Below are 23,534 nucleotides of genomic sequence, written 5' to 3'. Positions count from 1 at the left end.
TGACGTAAGAAGCTTGCGAGGTTACGCAGGCAGCGACCATTTTCTTGTTAGGGTAAGAGGACGTTAAGTAAACTCTTGAAAGCTCTCGAAAAGCTTTACAGCTGCACGAAGATCGATCGCAGATCTGTTTGGTGTTCCTTCGAGATTCTCTTCTTCCTTTTACGCTTCGGTTAACCAGCGTTGACCGACATTGATCCAATATGGATTAACCATCATCCAAAGCCATCAAACAGTATTTTATCGTAAATTCATGGTGATGTAGCGTAGTCCATAGCTTAGGTTTAGTTCAATTCACAGTTTGTATTTTTATAATATTTTTATAAATAATTTTCATGATGTAGCTAAACCTTGAACGGCGGAATCTGAAGGTTAATCTACAGTGAAGATTAATCTACACCTTCATTAGCTTATCTTCTCTTCAAAATCTCTTTATCATCATTTCTTTATTTTTTTCATCATGATTATAAAGATGTTAATTTTAATTCGGTTCCTTATCAGTATGCTTCAAACCACTTTTTACTCTTCCACTGATCAAAGAAAGTTATTTTCTGTCAGTTTCCACAAAAGTTACGTCGCTCTTTTCGTAACTTCGGTAACTGACATGAAGTGGCTTCCCTTGAGAGCAGACACGGCTTCAAGAAAAAGGAAAGAAGTCAGATGGATTTAGATCTGGCAAAGAACGGTGTTTCGCTAGCCGTATCGCTGAATTTTCTCTGGAAACTTTACAATGGATACGTCGCTTTTTTCTTCAAAACACCAGATAAATAGTGTAATTACAAACAGCATTTGACAGATAATTAACAAATAGAGTCTCGTAATCTTTAAAACAGCCCCAAAATAATAACTCTGTAAAATTATGAAGAATCAAATCTCCATGTCATTCTAGGAAACCCCATGGCATTTACCATTTCTGACTCCCAAACTTTTTGATTTTCAAAAATCCAGTCGTTTTTTCACCTGTCACACCTGATACACTTTGTTATCCTGTCGTTGACGCGTGTTTCTGGTGTTTGGAACAAAAAATCATGAAGCATGGCTCGGGTGTTATAAGACAAAGAGTTAAAAGCGTCAGTAGGATGAAGTGGGCCAAGTGTAGCTGGGTTTGCTGGTAACAGGTAAATGAAATGCAACGGAGATCCTCGAGCTGACAGGATACTCCATTAGAGAGTTCTGGCTAGGCAGGTATGCGTTTGACGTTGAAGGGTGTCCTCGAATCGTCAACGTCACGAATACGCGATGCGTGCAGATTAAAGGATGCACAGGAACTACTCGATAACGCTTTGAACCGAAACGTTGAAAAACGACACTTGCCTGATGCTGTCGGTCTCTTGTTTATCGCGAATCATTGTGCACGGAAGAGATACGATGATTTGTTTATCCAGCGATTCATTTATTTTCCCCTTGTCTATGCATTCTAATACTTCGAAGTGTTAATAATTAATAATAAAAAAAAAAAAAAATACTGATCGAATTTAGTAAGCTCCTCCTTTGTCGAAGTCGGTTAAAAATTTAACGAATGATAATTTTGAAAATATTAATTCAGAGAATTATTAAAGGCTAATCTGCATAGCTAAGTTCGCATGAAAAGCAAAACATCATCGAATCAATGAACTACATATTCACCGAAATTCATATCTCTGGATAACCTAAATTCTCAAGAAACGTCTAAACGTCTAAGTTTCTTGTTAAAATCTTAAATTAGTAAGAATGTATCGTTGAAGTGTTCCCTATGGGTACAATGGAAAAATTCACGTAATGATCGTCGTATCGCTCCCATAACTTGGTTACTATGCAAATCCTAAAGATCTGGATACCGGACGAATTAATTTTCTTTATAATCTGGGGCTGTCTATTCTGCAGCGTGGGGTGGAAGCTTCTCCACGCCCCATCGAACGTTCCGAGACGACAATCGATCCTCGAGACGACAAATTCCAGCTCGAAAAGATCCAGCAAGGATCAAGCAAACGCGAGAAACCTACCCTGGTATTCACAGTCTGAGTGAAATCAATTTTTCCCTCGCAATCCGCTCGAGAACGAGTGTAATTGCGCCGATTTTGTCCCGTAAGCTCGTTCGCACGCGTGGCTAACTCGTAATTGAATTTAATTGATTGTATCGCTTCGATTGCACGAAACTCCGGCTCTGATGAATTTTCGTTCGCCTAGAATTCGTTACTTTCATCGTCACGATAAAAAGTAATTAAATCGTGCCACTTGGACATCGAACGATCGTAAAAGATAGATGAATTTCGAAGCCTAGGAACGTAGCTTTTTACGTCGAACCGGTGATGATGGATTAAAAATCATTTCGAATCGTGTAATTGTGATACAACCGCGAAAGGGTTATTTTTGAAGAAAGAAATAATTAAAAGGGCAGAATATTTTTTTCTAATTGACCAATATTTTCCAATCAAATTATAATCATTCTTGTGATTTACTTAATTTTTATTTTATCAGATGAAATGTATCATATCGTAATATAAAAAATTTGAAATTTCATTTATTTTCAGTGCACACGAATCCCAATTCGGTACAGAAGAACGATCAAACTCCAATTTCAAAATTATTCTACGCCTACCCGAGAAAGTACTGAAAATTGTACTGAAATATATAGAAAAATTACTACTGACGATCTTGATAAATGTTTATAAAAATATTCAGAAATATTGTCATGTTTCTGCCCAAGTAAAGAGCGTAGAGAGGCTAAGAAACTTGCTAAATAAATCATCGAACGACAGAATCAACGTCACGATGAATAATCAATCAAATTACAGCGTTCTTAACGAGGAAACACCGAATAAACAATCATCAATCAACGAGAAAACAAGCCCGACGAACAAAATATCGTTCCACGAGTACTTAACCAGGTTTCTCTACAAAGATATCGATCAATCACAAGAAAAATTCAATAAAGATGTGACCTCGGAGGAAAACAGCTCCGTTGTTGTAGAAAAGCAGCGTGAAAAATACGCGGAGAACGTATACGAGCGTAAAAACGAAGATGTAACAGGGAACGACAACGATCTACCTTCTCATAAATTTGGATCGTGCTCAAAAACTGCCAGATATAATGTGGATGATAATTCAGCAAGGTCGGACATGAAAATCAATGAAAATGCTGAAAGTCTACTTATTCGTTCTTTGGCAGAAATGTTTCTAGCTTCGATTCTACGGGACAGCGAGGTATTCGGACCAGAAAATAAAGAGATGGAAGATAATGAAGAAACGAGAGAGAATTCTGATACGTTTTTGCTCGATGACGAAAGTCGCTCAGAAATGTTGGCTGATAAGCTCGAGGAACATTTAACGTTCGCAGAGGAAAGTGATAAAATATGCTCGAAAATGGAGGACGATTATCCTGGCGAACAGTCTGGAGTTGTTCCAGAAAAAGAGGTGAACTTGCTGGAAAATGAATCTGTAATGCATTCGAGTAAAGGGGCCACGCAATTTCCAGTCGAAAAGAAAGAAAAGGTTGAAGAGTTTGGACCATCTCCAGATACGAATTCGCTGAAAAATTGTCGCGATTCTGAATCTGCGGGTTTCTCTGATTTGTCGTAAGTTAATTAGCAGGATCAATCAAACATGAGTTGAGATTTTGCCAAAGTTTCTTGTAAAAATTAGGAAAAAATGGAGAGGTTTGTAAACAACCATAGTAGAGGATTATTCGATCGAATAAGAATTGCTTTGATTAAAGCTTGCAATTTTTTAAATTTTAATATTATAATATTATAATTAAATTTAAAATTAAATTCACGTATTCAAATTAAAGAAATACAAATTAGATCAAACATGATTGAATTGCTTATGATTCAGAATGATCACATACATCGTAAAATCACTTACTTTGCATATATCATTTAACGCTTTCTACTCATTGTCAGTTCGTTTTACCAAATCACAAGTTTGCAATGTGTGTGATTTCTTCGAAAGAAAAAGGAGAACGAAACGTTGAGATGTCACTGACGACTGCTATTAAATTTCTAAAAAGTCCACACTTTCACTTGTCATACGTGTCATTATACGGCAAACTGTTTTTATAATGAAAGTCCAAATTTGCTATAGGCCGGTCACTGATCACGGTAAGGAGGAAGAAGACTTAAATGCTCTTGTTCGACGCATGATTATCGTCGAATTGAAAAAGCATCGTAAAAAGGAGGAAATTGTACTCAAAAGGGCTCATTCGGATACAGAAACCATGATACCTAGAAAGAAACAAAACTCCAAAAGCAGGTACCGTGTATGATCCTCAGATTTCACAAAAAATCAGCAATATCCTGGACGTTTTAAAATGTGAAAAGTTTATTTAGTAATATTTATCAAGTTTACCTTAGGTAAACACACACAATTGTTTTAGAACAGGTCTGTTCAGCCTCAAAGGCCGCACGTTTTTCCGAGATTTATTGGAACTGGAAGAAAGTCTCCGTAGAAACAGTGATAACGAATCGAGCGAGTCGGTTAAAGTCGAAATGAATGAAGGTATGACTAAAGCAGAAGAGTCAATAAATCAAGGTGAAAATCATTCGAAGAACGATGTTTCTGTGGTCACCGATTGTGCAAATGTTTCTGAGAATTCTACGGACGCGATGTGCAAAACCAATTCGAGTATTATGTTAATGAGGAAAATCCATGTTCCTTGTTTGAAGAGCACCGAAAACGAAAACGAACAATCGATAGAATTTGAAACGTAAATATGTTATTAGAAATATGCTTATTTCACAGAAGATCATTTTTAACCGTAAAAATTTGCAATAAGAGGCTATTAACCCTTGAACAGCGTAGGGGTTCTCTCCATGGTCCGCCGCGACGTTCGAGAGTTAATAAGAATTTTCTAATCAGACGAATGTTTAATTTGAAAATTCCTGTCGTTTTAGAATTTTTGGGGCACCTAAAGAAGAACTGAAAAGTAAATGTACGCAGACAGAAGGTGCATACATGGTTCGCGCAGTGAGGAGTTGTCCTCTTCGAAAGAGACGTGTCTCGTTGCAGTTGCAACAACTGCATCGTTTAACGGACCGCGAACCATATTACTCGACGATCGTTTATGCGAATAAGGATTTCTCGAGATTCATTTACAGAAAAGCTTCTGATAATCTTATATACGAAAAAGGTAAAGGAAGTCGTAGTCCTAGCTATATACCTGCTCCAGAAAGATTTCGATGGAAATACCTAATACCTAACAAAGTCAAATAAACAAATTAACTGAGAATACAACATTTATATTGAATATTGCATTCTTTTTATTAAAACTATTACATTGTAAAATTTATTTAATGAAAAAAAATAATGTAAAAATATTTTTCCATTAAATCAAATAATAAACGCTGAAAATTGTCTATTTAATACAAGTGGAAATTTGATTTTATTTGTTATTCAATCAAGAATATTCATTTATTTTTGTAACGTTTCGACCAGTAATTGTTTTTTTATTCTTTAGAATTTTTTAGATTTTCATTGCATATTATTAAAAGTTATTTATTTAGTAGTATAATTTAACTAAAAATACTCAGTGTAGAAGCTTAACAATTTCGCAATACTTTGCTTGCGGAATTATAACAATGTTATTTTTATATTTGACTATTAAAATATTCAATGATATTATGTTGTTATATTTCAATAAATTTATCTTGGACATTTGTTAAGTGGTTATCTAGTATGACACATGAAACCTGCCTCTCGCATAATGCTTATCCTCTGTTTACAATTACTTAAGCCACTCGTCACGTACGGTGACCAAGGTATACTACTTTTAAGAGTTTACTCTAGCTGTTGCCTCTGTTTATTCGTAAAATTTTTGTTCCTTCTTTTAAAGTGAAATCGTTCGAAAGCTCGTTTTCAAATAAGAGGTGTCTATTATGTATACCGCGTTTAAATTGTATTTGAACAATTTGTTTGACAAAAGTTCCGCTAATCTCCTCGAAGCATACTTTCTCATTTCAAATAAACAGAGTGTCAAACAATAAATCTACAACTTTCACTAGAAAATTGAATTAATAATTAATAAATCACAAAGGTTTTAAATTCCAATTTTGAACTTGGCAAACTAATTTCTATCACTTCAAATTTTTCTATTTGTTAAATCGCATATTTAAACGAAAATTGAATTAAATATTTTAGATCCATGAAAACTATTTTAAATTTTTATTTCTATATCCTTATATTAAAATAATTTTAATCTGTCATTTATCAATATTTTATTTTATAATTATGTAAGGTATGCAAATATCTATTTTATACTTTAATGAAATTCATAATTGTAACACAATTAATTGCCAAGGTAATATTTCTATGGTTGCTGATCGATCAGACGTGTTTGAAGAGTTACGGTTAAACATATTTCACTGTATTTAAACAGTATACCGTTCTAAATCAATTAAATCCCATCATTCAATTAGTTTCTCCATGAATCCCGTTTCATATTCACCGCTCGACGTTATCGAGTGTCCCAGGTTCATCTGCATAAATTAAACCAGTCTGAATTACAGCATCCAACGAAAAAGGTCGCCTCCTCAACGTCGACACGCGATTGGAGATGTAACGTTGGATTTAATGCAACGATCGTTCCATTAATGTCCACCCATTAGAAACTAGTCCCGATTCTACAGTCCAGTTATGCCAACCATTCGTGAAACTAACGAGACTCGAGTTTAATTAGCGCAGAATTTAAACGAGGCACGCCAAAGCAAACGACTAAATGCTCGAAAGCGTAGCAGAAAGAAATAAGGTTCATTTAAAGATCAGCGTGACAACTTGTTTTCTATTTATATGCTTTTGCTCTGGTGTAATGATAGCTCATGTCAAGGTGTAGCTTAGAAGCGAAATAATTAGATGGGAGAGTTATTAAAATTTTGGTATACTAAATTTCTGAGATCCTAAGATTGTGGATTTCTAAAATTTTGGAATCCTATATTTTTGAGATCCTAGGATTGTAAAATTTTTAAATTTTGGGATTTAAGAATTCTACAATTTTAGAACTCAGATCAAAGTTTTAGAATTTCACAATTTCTGAAATTTGAGATTCTGAATATGGAAATCTTAAAATTCTAAAATTCTAAATTAATGGTATTCTGTATTAAATATCTAAGTATTCAATATTTCTTAAATTTTGTCATAATATAAAATTCCACGTTCACGTACTTAATTCTCCTTTTTACTATACCTATTCAAGAAATTTAATTACAATAACTAAAGTGAGGTCTTACCGAGAAAATAACGATTTCGTGACCGCGAACGCTATTCCAGGCTGGTTTTCTTACCCCTGTATCCCTGGAAAAGGCCAAAAAATCCGGAAGGTGGGATGTAAGGGATGAAAAAGGCGGGAAGGATAAGGAGGTAAAAGGGGACTCTCATTCAAAGGCAAATTACCGTCGGCTCCATTTCCATTTTACGAACAATGCACAATGAACCGCGCAGGAAATAAGAACGGTCTTTCCTCCATTCATGCGTATGTACCCGTACCCTTACTTCTTCTTCGTCCCCCTTAACTTTTCCTTTTTTCTCCCCCTTTGCGATCAGAAGCACTTACTGGTTTGCAAGAAGAGAATCAGGTTTCCTTGATGATAGAGACAATTGTCTTGCACTTTGCGCTTTCCAGGATCCTCTACGGAAGTCCATTTTGCGAATGCACCTTCGGGCACAAGCTAGCAGGAACTTGAACCCTTTTGTGCGATTCTTACTGCTTTCTCCAGGAAATTAATAAGAAAGAACGGTAGTGAACAAAGGGTGAATTGAAAGTTGAATTGTAAAGGATTTTACTTGGGCTTGATTAGTATTGTATTTTAGCAAACATCCCACCAAATTGTATAAATTAATCTTTGCTTTGTTCAAATTATTCTGAGAATTATACAAACACTTTTCTAATTCATTAATTATCCTGAATTTAATTTAGTATAGTCAATCCAACAAATTTTCATTGGAATTTTAATTATTTTGAAGATAATTAATTTAAAAACAAACGAATCTTCTTCCTCGATGAAAGAAAGAATACAATTATTTTTCTCTGAACATGGCAAAAGAAAATACACGACGACAGCGAAAAATTCTTTGCCTGTTGACCAACCATGAACGATGTCTTCGCAAGTCGTAAGCTCTGTTGGCAGCTTTCCGATCTGAAATTGCCTGACAGTTTCTCCATTTTCCATCTTCCATGGGAAAAAAGGATGCCAAATAAATACGAGACGAAAGGTCCCTTTTACGCATCCGAAAAACAAAGCAAGAACCTCCCATCGAGATCTAATCGTTACTAATACGTATTCTGCCAAAAATTCCGTTCCCCAGGCTGGATCATTCTTTCAGTTAATCGTCGAACGTCCTTGGCAAACTTCCGATCTTCGTTTCTCTGCAGATTCCTATTCTTTTTCGTCAGGAAAAAAGGGAGGAAAGCAGTAACAGCTTTCTTTCCATCTTCGTCTTCGTCCATTGTTTTTCAGACTCCGATCCTGCGGAAACGTTTTCATCCCCTTTTATATAAAGAGTTTCTTTTTCTTAGCTTTTGTTCCTTCTTTCTAATAAGAGGAGCAAGGGCAAACATGTATGTCAGGGCCAAATACGAAACTTATGATAGAGATAAAACTTTTGCTATTTTTAAGAAACTATCCTTTTTAATCATTTGTTTTGTAGAGGATGTAGGTGAATTCTACTGAAATTTTCTGTGATTCTGACTTCTTCGATTTGATATAGGATGCTTTGGATCATATTGACCCACAAAATGGTGACTTTTCCTTATAGAAGCTAACTGGTGTAAGAAGACCATTATGAGGACAGTATTTCAATTTTCAGAAGAGCCCATGTTATTAGAAATTCTTTGACTTACTTAATTAAATATAGTTGTAATTAGATGTTCTAATGTCATTTCAAAAATTTTAAAACATCACCAAATGTTTATTGTATCCTTATTTAAAAAAAAAAAGAACAGGTCTGCTTGAATGTATAATTTGTCTCGTAAAAAAGTACCCATCATATTTTCATGAAAATTTATCTCCCCTATAAAATGTTATACATGGATAAAAAGTACATGTAAAACATTACAATGCACTTGCATAATGGTGATTAATAAAATTTTCTCCTGTGTCCAGTATGCCTCGACAACGTTTCGACATATTTTCCACTAATTTTCCGGGACAGGTTACAATTACCTACCTCCAAATGCGTTGAATTACGTTTCTAACTTTAAAATACATTTTCCTCGACATTTTTGTTTTATTTCACAACGATGGTGTCTTTTTTCAACTTTGTAAGCACTAAAATTATAGCTGTTCCCCTCGTTTCAAATTAGAGGAAAATAATTAAAAACGTCTTCCCTTTACGTAAAAACAACGGGGCAAATGCAGTAATCAATAAGAAACAATATATCGGTAAAGTTTTTAGATCGAAGAAGAAATGCTTATTCGCTTGAATAATCTAAAAAATTCCAGTCGAACGCAGTCTCGCTGCATTTCTTATCCACGAAACTTTGTTTCGATTCTCTTGTTTCCCGCGAATCTTCTTCTTTCATTTTTCTGCCATTTTATTCCACGCGTCTCTCTTCCTCCGTCAAATTCACCCTATTATTCGGTCTCCTTTTCTAGTCCCGCGGTCTCGCGAAAGATAGGAAACACATGTCTCTCCCTCTTCTATAATGAAATTCGACTTCCTTTCAAACTCACCCCCTTCGTCTACCACCGTCTCGTTTTCAGGGCACAAGGAGACTGGGCAAATAGCTTGAGCCCCGACAAAGCCACCTCCCAGTACCGTAGCGATACCGTCCCGTTGTTAGATCAACGTCGGCGAAGAAATTGTTACCGGCAATAAGAAAATCACGAGAACGTCTGCTGCCGTTGACTTTGCGACTCGCTCCCTCAAAGCTTTCCTACGGGCTTCTTCACGGAACGCGATTGCCGAATTTTTAATTCTTTCCTTGGAAAATTTGTTTCGTTATATTTGATACTTTGCCTAGCTGATGTAATTATTGCTGATATGAGATCAGTTACCATTTATTTTGTATTTGATTTATTTCTCACAAGATCTAAATTTTGGTTATAAATATTATCATTATTTTTTTTCTGTATTTTTCAAATCACTTTTGTTTTTCTAAATAAATAAATATTTTCTACTGGTTTTTATAAATTTAAGAATCATTCGGAAAGAAGTAACACGTACAGTAACAAATCACTAAAGAAAGAGCCAAAAAAGAGTAAGAAGCTATCGTGAATTTATTATCCTTCGAAGGGGTTTGTCATTCGGGATAAAGGGCTCAATTAAATCTAACTCGAGACCGAAAAGGGGCGGCGTTTCAAACTCGACGACGTCGTGTCGAGAACGATTTTCAGTCAGTTCCTTTTTTTTCCCACGACTTGTCGATCTCGTTAGAACCGAGTGGAACTTCGTATAAATACGAGAAAGAGGGTTACAGTCGTTCCGCGACACTTCGAAATCCTAAAACGAGCGGTCGTTAAATGGAAACGATTCTGGTACATGGTTGAACCCAGCTGCGGAACAGTGAAATTACGACGATTCGATCCCCACGAAACCCCTCTTTTCCTATCGACGATTTCTGGTAAAAGCGTTTTCAATTACTCTGTAATAGAACAGAGGTACCCGGAAGATCGCTGAATGCCTGGACAACAGCTGATCTAATTTCTCTTTTTTGACAAACCTTGTAATCTGTTACAAAGTAAGATAATTTGGTAGAGGTGAATATTTTATAAATGGTGTAAAAATATGTTAAATTCTCTTGGAAAATTCTTAAATTCTAAAGTCCTGAATTCAGAAGTTTCTAAATTTCCAAATTTCTAATTTTCTAAGCTTCTAAGTTTCCAAGTTCCTAAGTTCCTGAGTTTCTAAGTTCCAAACTTTCTAAGTTCCTAAGTTTCTAAATTCCTAAAATTCTACGTTCCTATGTTTCCAACTTTCTAATTGTAAGTCCCAAAATTCCTATGTTTCTAAGTTCCCAAGTTCCTATGTTTCTAAATACCTAAATTTCTAAGTTCCTAAGCTCCAAAGTTTCTGAATTTCTAAGTCTCTAAATTCCTATGTTTCTAAACTCCTAAAATCTGAAATTTCCTAAAGTGTCCATAGTATATTTCTGCCGAGCAATCAGCAGAAATCCGCGCATTTAGAATAAAAAGTAATTACATCAATGCCTGCGAATCGATAATCGTTTAAGCGGCTCTGACGGAATCGATTCGAGGGTTAATTATTCCTAAGGATCAAAGAAGGAGCAATTTACTCCGTGATGGTACCATTTTAATTTCGATCGCGCTCTAGTCAGACTAGCAATCTTATTGCAATTATGATTACATTATCAGCACAGATGTTTGAACCGTGGAAAGTACGAGGGCACCCTTAAGGTTCTTTCGCATAGCGATGCTTAGAAGCCGTAGCCATAATGGAAGTTGGAACAGCAGGGAAATCGTGGTGCACTTAAGAGAAGCTTCACGGCACGTTGGAAATTCCCTTGAAAGCTTCATAAGATAGACCAATTGTCGCGGTCGTCGTGTCGCGTAGCTGGAAAACGTCCGAGAAAATGGAACACGAGCCGGAACTTTGCTCGCGAGCAATGGGACCAGCTTAATAACGCGTCCGTTTCTTCCATCTGCTCGTCATTGACCGATTTTTCAAGAAACTGGGTCTCCAAGATTTCGCAGGATTTTGAAAAAATCCATAGGCTTAAATGGACCCTTGTCGGATATATTGAAACCCTAATTATTAATAATAAAAATAGCTAATTCTAAATTTTTTAATTTAAGCTTTTAGCTTGCTACCTCGCTTTATAAACGAACGTAAAAGTAATCCATATGAAAATTTATATTTTGGAACCGATTATTAATAATCATTAATTGCAAGAAAATAACGATGATAATAAAATCGTTCGATAACGAAGGCTCGTTTTGATTTCTCGAAGAAATTTGATAGCCAGTCGCGAGATAGATATTGTATATTTACATATACACGGTGCAATTTCATAGCCGCAGAGTTCCGAGGGATTGTTTGCGAAACACGTTCGATCGGGTCCCCGGCTCGATGTTTGCCCATGCGAAAAAAAACATAAAATACGATCGAAAATGCTCTTTCGTGCAGGTAATCGACAATTTGGAAATATCGACGAGGAATAGGGCCGCGAATTGGCTGCTGCTCGTTAGCGACTTGAAAATAAAACAAAACCTAAAAAAGAGAGAAGAGGCTACGAGTGAATGGAGAGCACCGACCATCGTTCACCCAGCGAGAATGTAAATATGAACGCTGGTATTGCTGAATTTGCCATGGATGGTTTTGTTTTCGAAATAATAAACAAACAAAATTCCTTCCGTATCGCGAAACTGATTATAATTAACTCGACGAAATGTCGAACGGGTTCGATGAAAAATTTTTAACAAATTAATTAATCGAGTGATTTCATTGGGGATGATTCTTTATATTTTTGTATCATTTTATTTCAACATCTACTGACGTTATAATCTTCTCCCTGTAATATACTGGATAGAAAGAAGGCTGTTTCTTAAAGAAAAATAAGAGAATACTGAAGCTCAAAGTTTCTTGAAACATCCAGCAGGCACAGGTGCTTAGGCGGATGTCGTTTTTCTTAAGAGGAAAATGTTCCTCGCGTCACGTTCAAGAAAGTCAGAAAATTTTGGAAGAATTCGGAAGAAGCGTACTTTATCATTTTTCTTTGGCTAACAATCGAACTTCTTACAAATCAGTTGCAGAGAGGTGATATGATAAATCTTCGGTTCTGCTTTCAGATGTTACACACAGTTTTTGTTACAGTGTAACGAATGAGATAGAAAAGACAAATGATTTAATCAAGAATAAAGGATTCATCTCCAAGCATCATATTTTTCATTTTTTTTCAAATGTCATTTGTTTTGCAAATTTCACGAAGTTCAGCATTTTTCATATTCCTTACTTGTGTATATCTTTACATAAATACCTCGGATTCTACTTCTTTTATTTATATCCAATTTTGCATTCAACGCACACGACATCAATCTTGGCTACTGTTGACGCAGCTTAAAATTTGAAAAATCAGAATGTTTTTCCATTTTTTGATCTACATTTACATGATTATATTTTTTCAAAATTTTGAAGATTGCGTTGTTACAGATTGATGGAAAATAATTTTAAGATGGTCCTCTCTCTGCTTGTCTTCAAGAAAGTATTATTACACTTTCTGATTGAACTTTGTCGTAAAACATCCTTTTGTTTCTCGGCGATGTCTAAAGGAATTAAAGGAAACATTTGGAGGATGCAAATGATGCTGTAAATTCTTTGCACGATTCTTTCTACAGATCGAAACTTATCTTCGGTTCGTTCAGCAATTATCTAAAGTTACCTAGGTCGGAGCTTTCATTCTTATTCGCAGATATTTCGTAGCTTGAACTTTTCTCTGTACAATGATCCCAGTGGTGACCTCCTTTCGTTTATTGCTCGCATCGCAAATCGACGGAGCAGAGAGTTCGCGAAAGTTTCATTGAAACCGTCGGCCTGGCCTTTCCTCGAATACCATGCGATACGGAACGAACAATGTCCATTCTGTCTTCCAACCGGACGATAATAAATTGCAAGCTTCCAGCATCGAAATCATCCTTCCTTCTGCTTGAATAAAATCAATCCCATTCTCGTAGCTTTACTTTTACTTTGAGACGACTATTCCTATTGCCGCCGTACCAATCAACACAATAAACGTTTGTTACATTTAAATAAACACAAAAGTCCTGGAATTCTCAAAATCTTCATTTTGATAATATTTAATTATTAAATATTATAAAATTTAGCATATAACTGAGAAATATGAATAATAAATGAATATCAGTTTAAATTTTCTCCCGTAAACATTTATATGCAAATGATGGAGGGGAGTCTTCTCACCTAATTGCCAATTCCCCTCAGGATGCCTATGAGAAAGGGTGGAACTTAATAATTTTAATTTTCTGGGTGTAAATTGAATTCGTATTTTTGGCACTGAGTTGTATTTTAAATATAATACGAAAGTAAAGAAAAATTTTACTAAGAAAGTTGAAACATTCGTATGTTATACGACTGGTTGTCACACGTGTGCAACGTCGATCTCTAACAATAAGAGAGCGAATTTTTCTTTTCTTTTACCGTGAACTTTTCTATAAAATAAGATGGTTTTCTGCAAGGTATTTCTTTTCTGAAGTAACATACTTTTTTAGACATCCATTTCATCACGGAGAGTAGTGTTGGAAATATTCTTCTACGAATAGAATAGAATATATCATAGATTCCACGAAATATGAGATTATCGAAGTGTTAAGTGGAAGAGAATCTGTGCCAAATTAGTCATCGTTCGGTAGATTGTCAAGATTGCTAATTACACGATCAAAGAAGTGGAACACGTCTGTTGGTGGATATGCACTACAGAGAAAATTCGAGATCTGCAGCGTCGTTCGCATTTGCATACAATGCGGCGTGATGCATCGGACAGACAATGGCACCCAGGGCCATTTTTTTCCTTCTTTTTTTTTTCGTTCAAACGAGAACAAGGCGAGAAGGGAGGGCAGATCGGTGTGTTCGTGGTGGCGTAACGTAAATCATATCTCGGAATAGATTCGAATCCCCCATGGTGGACCACCGTGAGCCCCAGAATGGATCCAATCTGGAGGGAAATCTTATCTGAACGAAGTCACGAATGTAATTTTGCAACATAATTACTCCGCGTACCATCTCTTTTTGAACACCTTTTGATTTATGGTTGTTACAATTCTTCTTCTGACTTTATCTCTTAATGGTTCAATTAATGAATTTTTAGTGCAAGAGAATAAAATATTACGTACAATGAAAAATAAAGTATTGAGATCTTACATATTTTTTTAATCAACTATTTGAATGAAATAAAATGAATTTCCCAAAACAATCAATGAAAATGTTCAATACAAATCATTGACAGCAAACAGAGTTAATTCGAAACAAGCCTCAGGTGGCAATAAATTTTCAATTCTCGATTTCCATTCGCAATCAAACAGAAGGGAGGGTTTACATTGGTGGCGATAGGATCGATAGATTGGGACGATGAGAATGCAGAACTGACTAATTTTTATTCCAACAAAAAGCTTAATCGACGTGTGCCGGATGGCCCAATAAAATCGCAATCAGGGCCAGGTTCGGTAATCATTGCGTTTGCGATTCGTTTGTTAAACGAATTTGGAAAGAGAATACGGGGACCAATTGTCCCGCCGTTGCTCACGTTAAATACACCGGCTAATTACCAATTAAGCGATGTACACAAAGCTTCCTGGCACGAGGCAGATGTTACAATTTCCACGATCGATTCGTTTACTTTTGTATGCGCATAAATTACCAAAGAAAAATCGTTATTCAGATATTCTTCCCTCGATCGACAACCTCGATTCCCTTTTCCTTTGCTGCCTGAAACGTGTTGAATCGACGATTCGAATGGAGTTCAGAACAAATTTCTAGAAATTGAAAATTCTTACACCATAATGCTCTTTTTTAGATTGTTGCATATCAAAACACTGACACAATTTGACAAAATAAAATTGTTACAAAATGAATAATTATTTCTAAAAAATTTTATGATTTTATGGAATGCTAATGCAAGGTATCCAAATATCTTGGAGGTTTCGAATGACCCCATATTTCTAGGATTCTGGGTGTCCAAAGAATCCAGACAATCTGGAGGATTCAACAGATCTCATAGGCTTAGAAAATTCCTAGAATCCCGGTGGTTCTGATGCTTCTGAACATCTAGGGAATTTAGCAAACAATCTCTGAGTAGATTCCATGGTTTCCAGACGAGACACAAGATTCTGAAGGATTCAAGTAGAACCACTATTTTCTACACCGACTTCTCATCAAATCTTCAAGAATATTTCTATGAAGGTTAGAATATAAATATATGTACATATCTTACTTTTGCAATCTCGAAAATGTCTATTCCAGATTCTATAACTTGGAGGACATTTTTATCGGATCTTGCGGATCCAAGGATATCTGTATCCAGTGGTACGAAATTGAAAATGCAAGACTTTAAGGACGTCTACATCCGACTTTACTCCAAGGACATTCGCGTCGAATTTGACGGGTTCAAGGTAAATTTTTATCGAGTTCTACGTCTTCAAAGATATTTTTAACGCCGATATAATCGTATTGATACAAAATTACTAATAGATTTAAAGACTTATGGTGGAAAAGTAACTTAAGATAATCCAATAAATTGAATGAAAATAGATTCACTAGTAAGTTTCCGTCGTAATCGTGATCGTATGATAACTGGAAACTTCCTGCGGGTGCCATTAAAATTCCGATTAACACCGTGAAGAGTTTCTTGTTTAATTTAAAGGAGGCTGCGACCAGAGAATCGTTTGCGGAACGTTTATGGAACGTTTACAGGATTTCACCATCTCGAAGCTTGACAGATATACATGCGTGCTGATTGCGAACTGAAACGACGATCTAAATCTTCCTTGGGTATTTAATTTCACGAAAATGCGTGATCCTGGCCCTTTCAGAGGCGAGGCAGGTTGAATAGAAACAAATTTCAAGCTTTTAACAGCTCATAAATATTCATAAGGATCCTTTTGTGACTCGATGCCTTCTTATTGCAAATCGATAAAAGGAATTCCTAAATTTTTCCTTTGAAACATTGGTTGTTTATGGACCAAAGATGGGCCAATTCCATCTTTGATAATTAAAGGGTTAAACCACCCCAATTAGAATACTTTGGGAAAAAAATAATTTTCATGTTCTATACATCATTTTTTTTTTTTAATTAATGGAGACTAATTTAAAGTATAAAATACTAATTTTTCAGAAATACTTAATACCAGTGTATTTGTATGACTTCGAAAAGAATAGTTTAATTATCGAATATTTTATCAAAGAAATACAATTACGACAAAGTTATTTTATATTCGTGAAATTACCATGGAGTTAGACATCGAAGGTAATAGGATTATTCCATTAAAAGCCATAGGAGCTTAACACAAAAGATATCCGAGCATTTCGAGTACGTGGGGGGATTTTCATTTCAATGGAAGGATTACACTCGAGCCTTTGTAAATAAATAGATCAATATTCCAAACTGTTGTTGAATCATTCTTGCGCGTTCGTCCAATGAAAGTACAGGATTTCCATTAAACTGCCGGCTAGGTTCTCAATTAGAAACAGCGATTTCAATTCCCATCTGCAGAATATCAATTAAAAGGCAATTTTCCTGAGACGAGTTTAGTCGTTGCTTTAGCGAAAGCTCCGCTTCGATTCCGCCTTAATTACTACTGTTCCATTGCTGATTGCCTGTTGTGCGAATAACGAACTCCCGAGACATCATATCAGAAAGGAGAGATGGCTCTTTTTCGAGATCGAATCGCATTTGTTCCGTTTCTGATCGGGAAAATATTTGCCAGCAAAGGAAGCATTTTCTTCGAGAACGTTTGTCGCTTCACTTTCAACCCAACCTTTTCTCCGCTAGAATACCGAGGATTTATATAAAAATACGATTGCCAGTTTCGCTCCGTTTGAACTCGCAAAGCGTTCTAAAAGAAGAATATTTCTTTTGCGATTGCTCATATTTTTAGATATTAATTCATTACTTTATCGAAGAATCTTATCTATTATTTTCAAAATATTTCAACATTTCTATTATTCGTCATTTCGAATTCTTAATACAAGTTTTTCTAATTAAAGAATCTCTTAGAATATAAGTAATGGACTCTTATGAAATTGCAATCATCGGCACATTGTTATGAAAAGAAACCATAGAACGCTATTTAGTCTCATCGCTATCGTAGAACATCTTGTTCTTGCGGTAAAGGTTGCACAAGGATCGAGAGTGAACTTTTCAATCTTGCGGTAGATTCTTGGCTTCCAATCTGCTCCCAATATCAGAGGGTATTCGTCGAGCTTTTGAGTCCTTCTGGGTAAATTCCAAAGCCCCTCGATTTCGATGCGTCGAGTTTATCGAGCGGATAGAGAATCTCGTCCGTGTACGTCCCATATGCGCGCGGCTGTATATGCACGCTCTTATCGCCGTCTATCGATTCACGAAAATTTCATGTCGAAATTTTCGTAATCGAGACGGTAAATTCATTTACACCTAAATAAAATGATAGAAAAAAAATCTCTGAAAGGAAGACTCCTATTAACCATCAAACGACGGACTTTGATTCGATTGTCACTCGATGGTGTTTGAACAAAAGGATTTTGAGAAAAAATTTCAAAACTGTATTCAAATATTTTTTTAATAAAGAAATTACCCTTTTTCTCTTCTGTTTTATCAAGATATGGTGTGTCATAGGAAATACATGCTCATTAGCAAAGCAATTAACTAATTAGAGAAGAGAAAAAGAAATTAAGAGAATGCTAAGGGTATTTAAATAAGAGATAAATCGAGGGAAGGAGGATCCCAGTGCAAGAAGTGTGCACAAGAATTTGGACACAGAGGAACAAACGTAATTGAGAGAGTGTACAATGAGCGTCGACGGGCTAATTTAGAAAATTAGTACGAATCAGACTACAAAACCAGGAATCAGGGAAAATTTATTTTCCCTAACGATGTCTCCCTTGTGTGTTTCTTGCTTCGTACGATTTCATTGAAGTTTCAATCAAATGCTTAAATATATTAAATATATAATTTTCTAATCAAAAATAACGAGTAAAATATTAGCTTCGACAAAATGTTTTCATTTTTACTTTCATCAAGATGAAAGTAAAGCTGAAAAATGCGGAAATTTATATTTTCTATCTGCAGTTAAATTTCATTGATTTAATTCGATCTCTAGTGAAAGATTTATAAAGGTGCTGGATCGAATTTCGCGATCTAATCTAACTTTTAGTAACGACAAGAAGTTGCTTTCAACGAGTACATGACACCGAGAGAACATTGAACGTTGTAACTCTTATTGGTGAAAAGACACGTGGTTCTAATTAACTTCTTGTCCTCTCCTGGGATTTAATCCCGTGGAAGACCGTTTCATCGACCGAGTAGTAGAAAATGTTGGAACTCTTCATCATCCCTGATGAGGAACTGCTTGTGAGCAGAATTGAAGATGCTCGAAGAAAACCACTTTGTGAAAAAGCTGATCTTCACCGAATAATGTTAAATTTTCTGATTGTAATGTTTTTGTATTCTCCTATTTACACCTTAAATCTGTTTAAAATTGTTTCTAATATTTCTACAGCCGCCCAGTTTTATTTTTTAGAAACTTAAATATATAATTGGTTATTGCAGAATTTGAAAGCTTGCCTTTAGATGTTATCTTTGAAATTATTTAGTGTATGAAATTGAAGAAAATATACCTCTTACAAATTTGCATAGAAATAAGGTTAAAATTCATTTTGATTAATTTGAAATTCAAATGTTAAAATTTGCTTCTTGTTAGCTGGAATGTAACATGGAAATGCTATCACTTACTTATGTTTTTTTCTCTGTATTGCTGGAGTGCGTCGCTGGTGAAGCAGGTAAGGACCAACCACACGACAAAACCCACACGACACCTTCCCATTTTCACCTGAAAACAAAACCCTAAATTAATATAATGGAATTCATTGCTGGTATAGCACGTATATCATAAATGCTATTTGGTGATTCTTTTCTGTCAGGAAATTATCCTAGACTTCTCATGTAACCTGAACAATGAATTCAAGGAATTCTTAATATCTTATTATTTTTACTATGAAAACAAAGAATTTTTTATTAAATCTTCCCCAGAGAAGTTAGATCTCACGAAGAGAACACTTTTAGGCTACCAGAAATTTCCTTAAAATTCCCCAGAAAAATCATACGATCAATTCAGATCCGAATGATCGACAGACTGTTTAACGAAACAGCAATCGCTAGTCCCTTGGAGTAATTGATCGTCCTAATGCTTTCATGTCATTGGCAAGATTCAGCTGGCGACAGGGTGTTCAGGAATCAAAAGCGACCCTGTTCGATGAGATCCCGTGCTGTCGGCCAATTACCGGTCCCGATTGGCCGCTCATTAATGTAAAGCCTGTGCCAACCTGTCATCCGCTGTCTTGCTCTCCTGTTGTCCCGCATAAACGTGCCTTCGAGCCGCGTCTACGACGACCGAAGCGGAAAGTGCCAACGTCTTAGACACGGACCGTTCGCAAGTTCGATCGTTTAAACTAATTAACGAGCTGCTCCTCGCTCGATTGCACCGAGAAAGCGTGATTCGAACGCTTCGACCCTCGTCAAAGTCGATAGGACTAGCACTCGATAAGTCCTCTCGAAACTTTGAAATACTTGTCCAACAATTCTGACTTGGCCGATATCGTTTCCTTAACGTTCGATCTTGATTTTAATTTAAAAAAAAAAAACTGTTTGATAATTGTATAATTCTGGTATTTTATCATTCTAAGGATCTGAGAAATATGGCTCTGAATGACATCGTGGAAAGGGAATTAACTCGATGCAAATTCTCCGGAATCCTTCTATTGTGTTTGCCAACTGAGCTGACGATAATGTTCCTATAATCACTGAAGTACTATAATAGACGCTTTAGAAGTGGGTAAATTTACTAATTAGTAGATTATGTGATTAATTCATTGGTGTGATGGAGTGTAATAAAAAACCACCATTTCGCAGCACGATATTTTTAGTTAACATATAATATATTTTCTGCGTTATGTAAAGTTTAATTTCTAAATTAATATATTACTAATTGATTTTATTCATTTTACAAATAATTCTAATTTTAGAAAATGAATTATCCGTCCCAATTTTACCTGAAATTTAATTTCGTAGAGGTTCGAATGGATTGGAATTTAAGGCGGTTTAACCGAAGAATGCAACACTGCACTTCCGATTATGCAACACCGATAACAATTTTCCAGCGTTCACCTCTAGAGGATCGTTCACAAAATTTCCAGCGGGGTTGAAAGGCAACCTTTTCGTATCCGTAACCGGCGCTGGCTGGAATCTCGTTAATTTCGCGGATAAAGAGCCGTCGTCGCACGAACGGAACTTTCCTCTTATGCTTCGCGCCGGATCATATTCATGGAAACTGGCGCAAAGCTCTTGAATACTGTGCAAGAGCCGCGTAACCTGCCACGCTCTGGATCCGCGTGGCAAACGAAACGTTTCCCCTCGCCGTATACTCGGCGAGCTTCGAAATCCTCAAAGAAATATTTCATAGTGTATACCGGTCGTCCTGTTCCAACTATTACATGGAATATATCTTGCTTCCGTTTCCGCTGCTATCGTCTGACTGAACGGTTCAGCATTTTAGTTGAATCTGCGGCATTTAAATCCGCCAACAGCAAATTCGTTTCAGAACTATTCCGTTCGTTGAAATATTCCTTAGAATTATCAAAATTATTTCGACGAATTGTTTATCATATTTTAAGCAGATATTTCATCGTTATCGTATCAATGGTAAATAAATGATTTTCAAATTTCCATTAGCCGTATTATTAAAATTTCTTTCCAAATTCGTTATAATTATCATAGTTCTTTGAAGCTTATTTCGTAAATGATCAGGTCAGATCCAAAGAATGGACGAGTCGTCCAACGTAGCCTGCATTTCTCGTCACGGCTTATCCCTTTCTTTTTCCCTGGCTATCCCGGAAAATCCTTGAACGGATGGCGTGAAAGTTTCTATTTTTCCCAAAGGAAAAACATCGCGTGCAGGTCCTCGAAAAGGATCCCCAGTTGCTCTGGAAGCTCACGTATACATTCTACGGTGGACGAATGCACTCGAAGCGGAACAACACCTCGGAGGATCCTTCGAGGATCCATCGATCATGGTTCACGCCTGACCAGACGTAAGTCTGGCTACTTGCACGTAGCTCGTTTCACGGTTAGCCGGATTTAAAAATATATTCCCTGGCCCTTTTCATCGAGAGCTGGCTCTCCTCGTCCTCTACCGGAGCGAGCCTTGATCCGAGACGCGGATAAAAGAGGAGATCGCGTGCCGCGAAGGCAAACAGGATGCATTTCGATTTCGGGGCCGATCGATAGGTAGATATCGGTGCCGCTTCCAATTTTACTTCCGGGCTAACGTTGCATTATGAGCTCCGGGAAGGAACGTTTAAATATAGAAAGGCTGAAACCGAAGAACAGCCCTGGAACGAGGAAGATTGATTCCTACAGAAAGGAAATAGAACGAAGTTGGAATGGTATTTAACTTTTTGCCCAAATATGGAAGAAGTTATGTTAAATTTGTTAGAAATGTAATATCACTTTTAATATTTTGGTGTTTCAAAATACACTAGCTTAGGAAATGTTATTTTATTTTGCATCGATTATTATTTTTATATTAAATGATGCACTCTAATACAACAGATTTTCTTCAGAGAATTAATAGATAAATAATTCTATCAAATAGCAATTTCTATTGACCCCCTTAAAGTGCCAAATATTGATCATTCAAATGACTAATTAATTTATCAATAAGAATCACGTATTTCAACTATTAACAAGAATATATTTACTAATTTTCTGAACGATATAAATTCCTGATACGATCATAGAAAATTGACAAGAAACACCAAAATCCATAAGCAAACTTGTTATTATAATACCATAATACACTTGACAAACTCATGAACCTGAAGTATAAGCTATGAAGCCAACTTAAAGTTTCTACGCGGACACTTCCGATGGTGTATACGATCAAAGTACTTAAATATTTATGTTCTCCAACATCCCAGGAGTTATGCTGTTGCCTATAAGCTAAGACAGTAGAATTTGTGAAGTAGTTAAAGGGATTCGATACTTCTACCACTACAGTTTCGAAGATCTACAGGAACTTCTAAGTACTCGGCAAACATTATGTCATCTCGCAAGTAATTGTAGGTGAAAGAGTATTGAACACGTATAAAACAATATTTAATTATAAAATAAACAGGATACCACGAGCTCTCTCGAAACGTCTACACTTCGCAACAACTCTTTCTGCACTGACCTTACTGCTAAATATTATTTTCGCTCCTCTCCGACAATGACGTTTGATGCCATTTTGGAAAACGTTAACACAAACACACCTAAGAAATAGAACTTACTATCAAAGAGATACCGTCTGCTTCGCGCAGTTTACATAATAACAGTACAATGCTTACAAAAGGCACAATGTTTTTTTTTAGTTAAATCACGTTTCATCGAAAAGCTACCAAATTTCCATTTCGATGTTCCAATTTGTCCACGCTTTTATCCATTATCACATTCACTGCGGAAACATTTTTCATTAACTTTCATATTTGGTGGTACGATTCAATTAAATCCTCTACTGGGCTCATGTATATGGAAATATCGAACACAGATTCGTACAAATTTTCATCAAATTCTGTACATTTATCAATATTGGAGCAGCCTCTTTGTTATCTCGTTTGGACAGTGATTTTATCACTGGTCATAACAAAATTAAAAAATAATTATTCCTACAGATTGAATTTTGAAAGCTAAACAAGCGAAATATTTCAAAGAACATATTTACAATGTTTTACTTTTTAACAAAAATTTCCAGCAAAACTCATATCATTCCATTTGATAGATACTGAAATTTATCAAATTAGATGAAATCAATTTACAAAACCCTCGAAGGAAATAATTCAGATTTTAAGTCTTTCCCAGAAAAAGAAAC

The 23,534-nt window shown here is 35.9% G+C and overlaps 1 protein-coding gene across 3 annotated transcripts in view; it reads right to left on the bottom strand.

Moving 5' to 3' along the window:
- Positions 1-23,534, bottom strand: part of LOC114880118 (low affinity immunoglobulin epsilon Fc receptor-like) — an 88,155-nt gene that overhangs the window by 34,725 nt on the left and 29,896 nt on the right. For all 3 annotated transcript variants that reach the window (XM_029195770.2, XM_029195778.2, XM_029195761.2), the window contains one exon: positions 19,364-19,460. In XM_029195770.2, the coding sequence (XP_029051603.1) occupies positions 19,364-19,454 (91 nt within the window). In that variant the 5' untranslated portion in view covers positions 19,455-19,460. The remainder of the gene's footprint in view (positions 1-19,363; positions 19,461-23,534) is intronic.

The sequence above is a fragment of the Osmia bicornis genome, chromosome 5, assembly GCF_907164935.1.
Source record: "Osmia bicornis bicornis chromosome 5, iOsmBic2.1, whole genome shotgun sequence".
Classification (NCBI taxonomy): Eukaryota; Metazoa; Arthropoda; class Insecta; order Hymenoptera; family Megachilidae; genus Osmia; species Osmia bicornis.
This window is presented reverse-complemented; position numbering and strand designations above follow the sequence as displayed.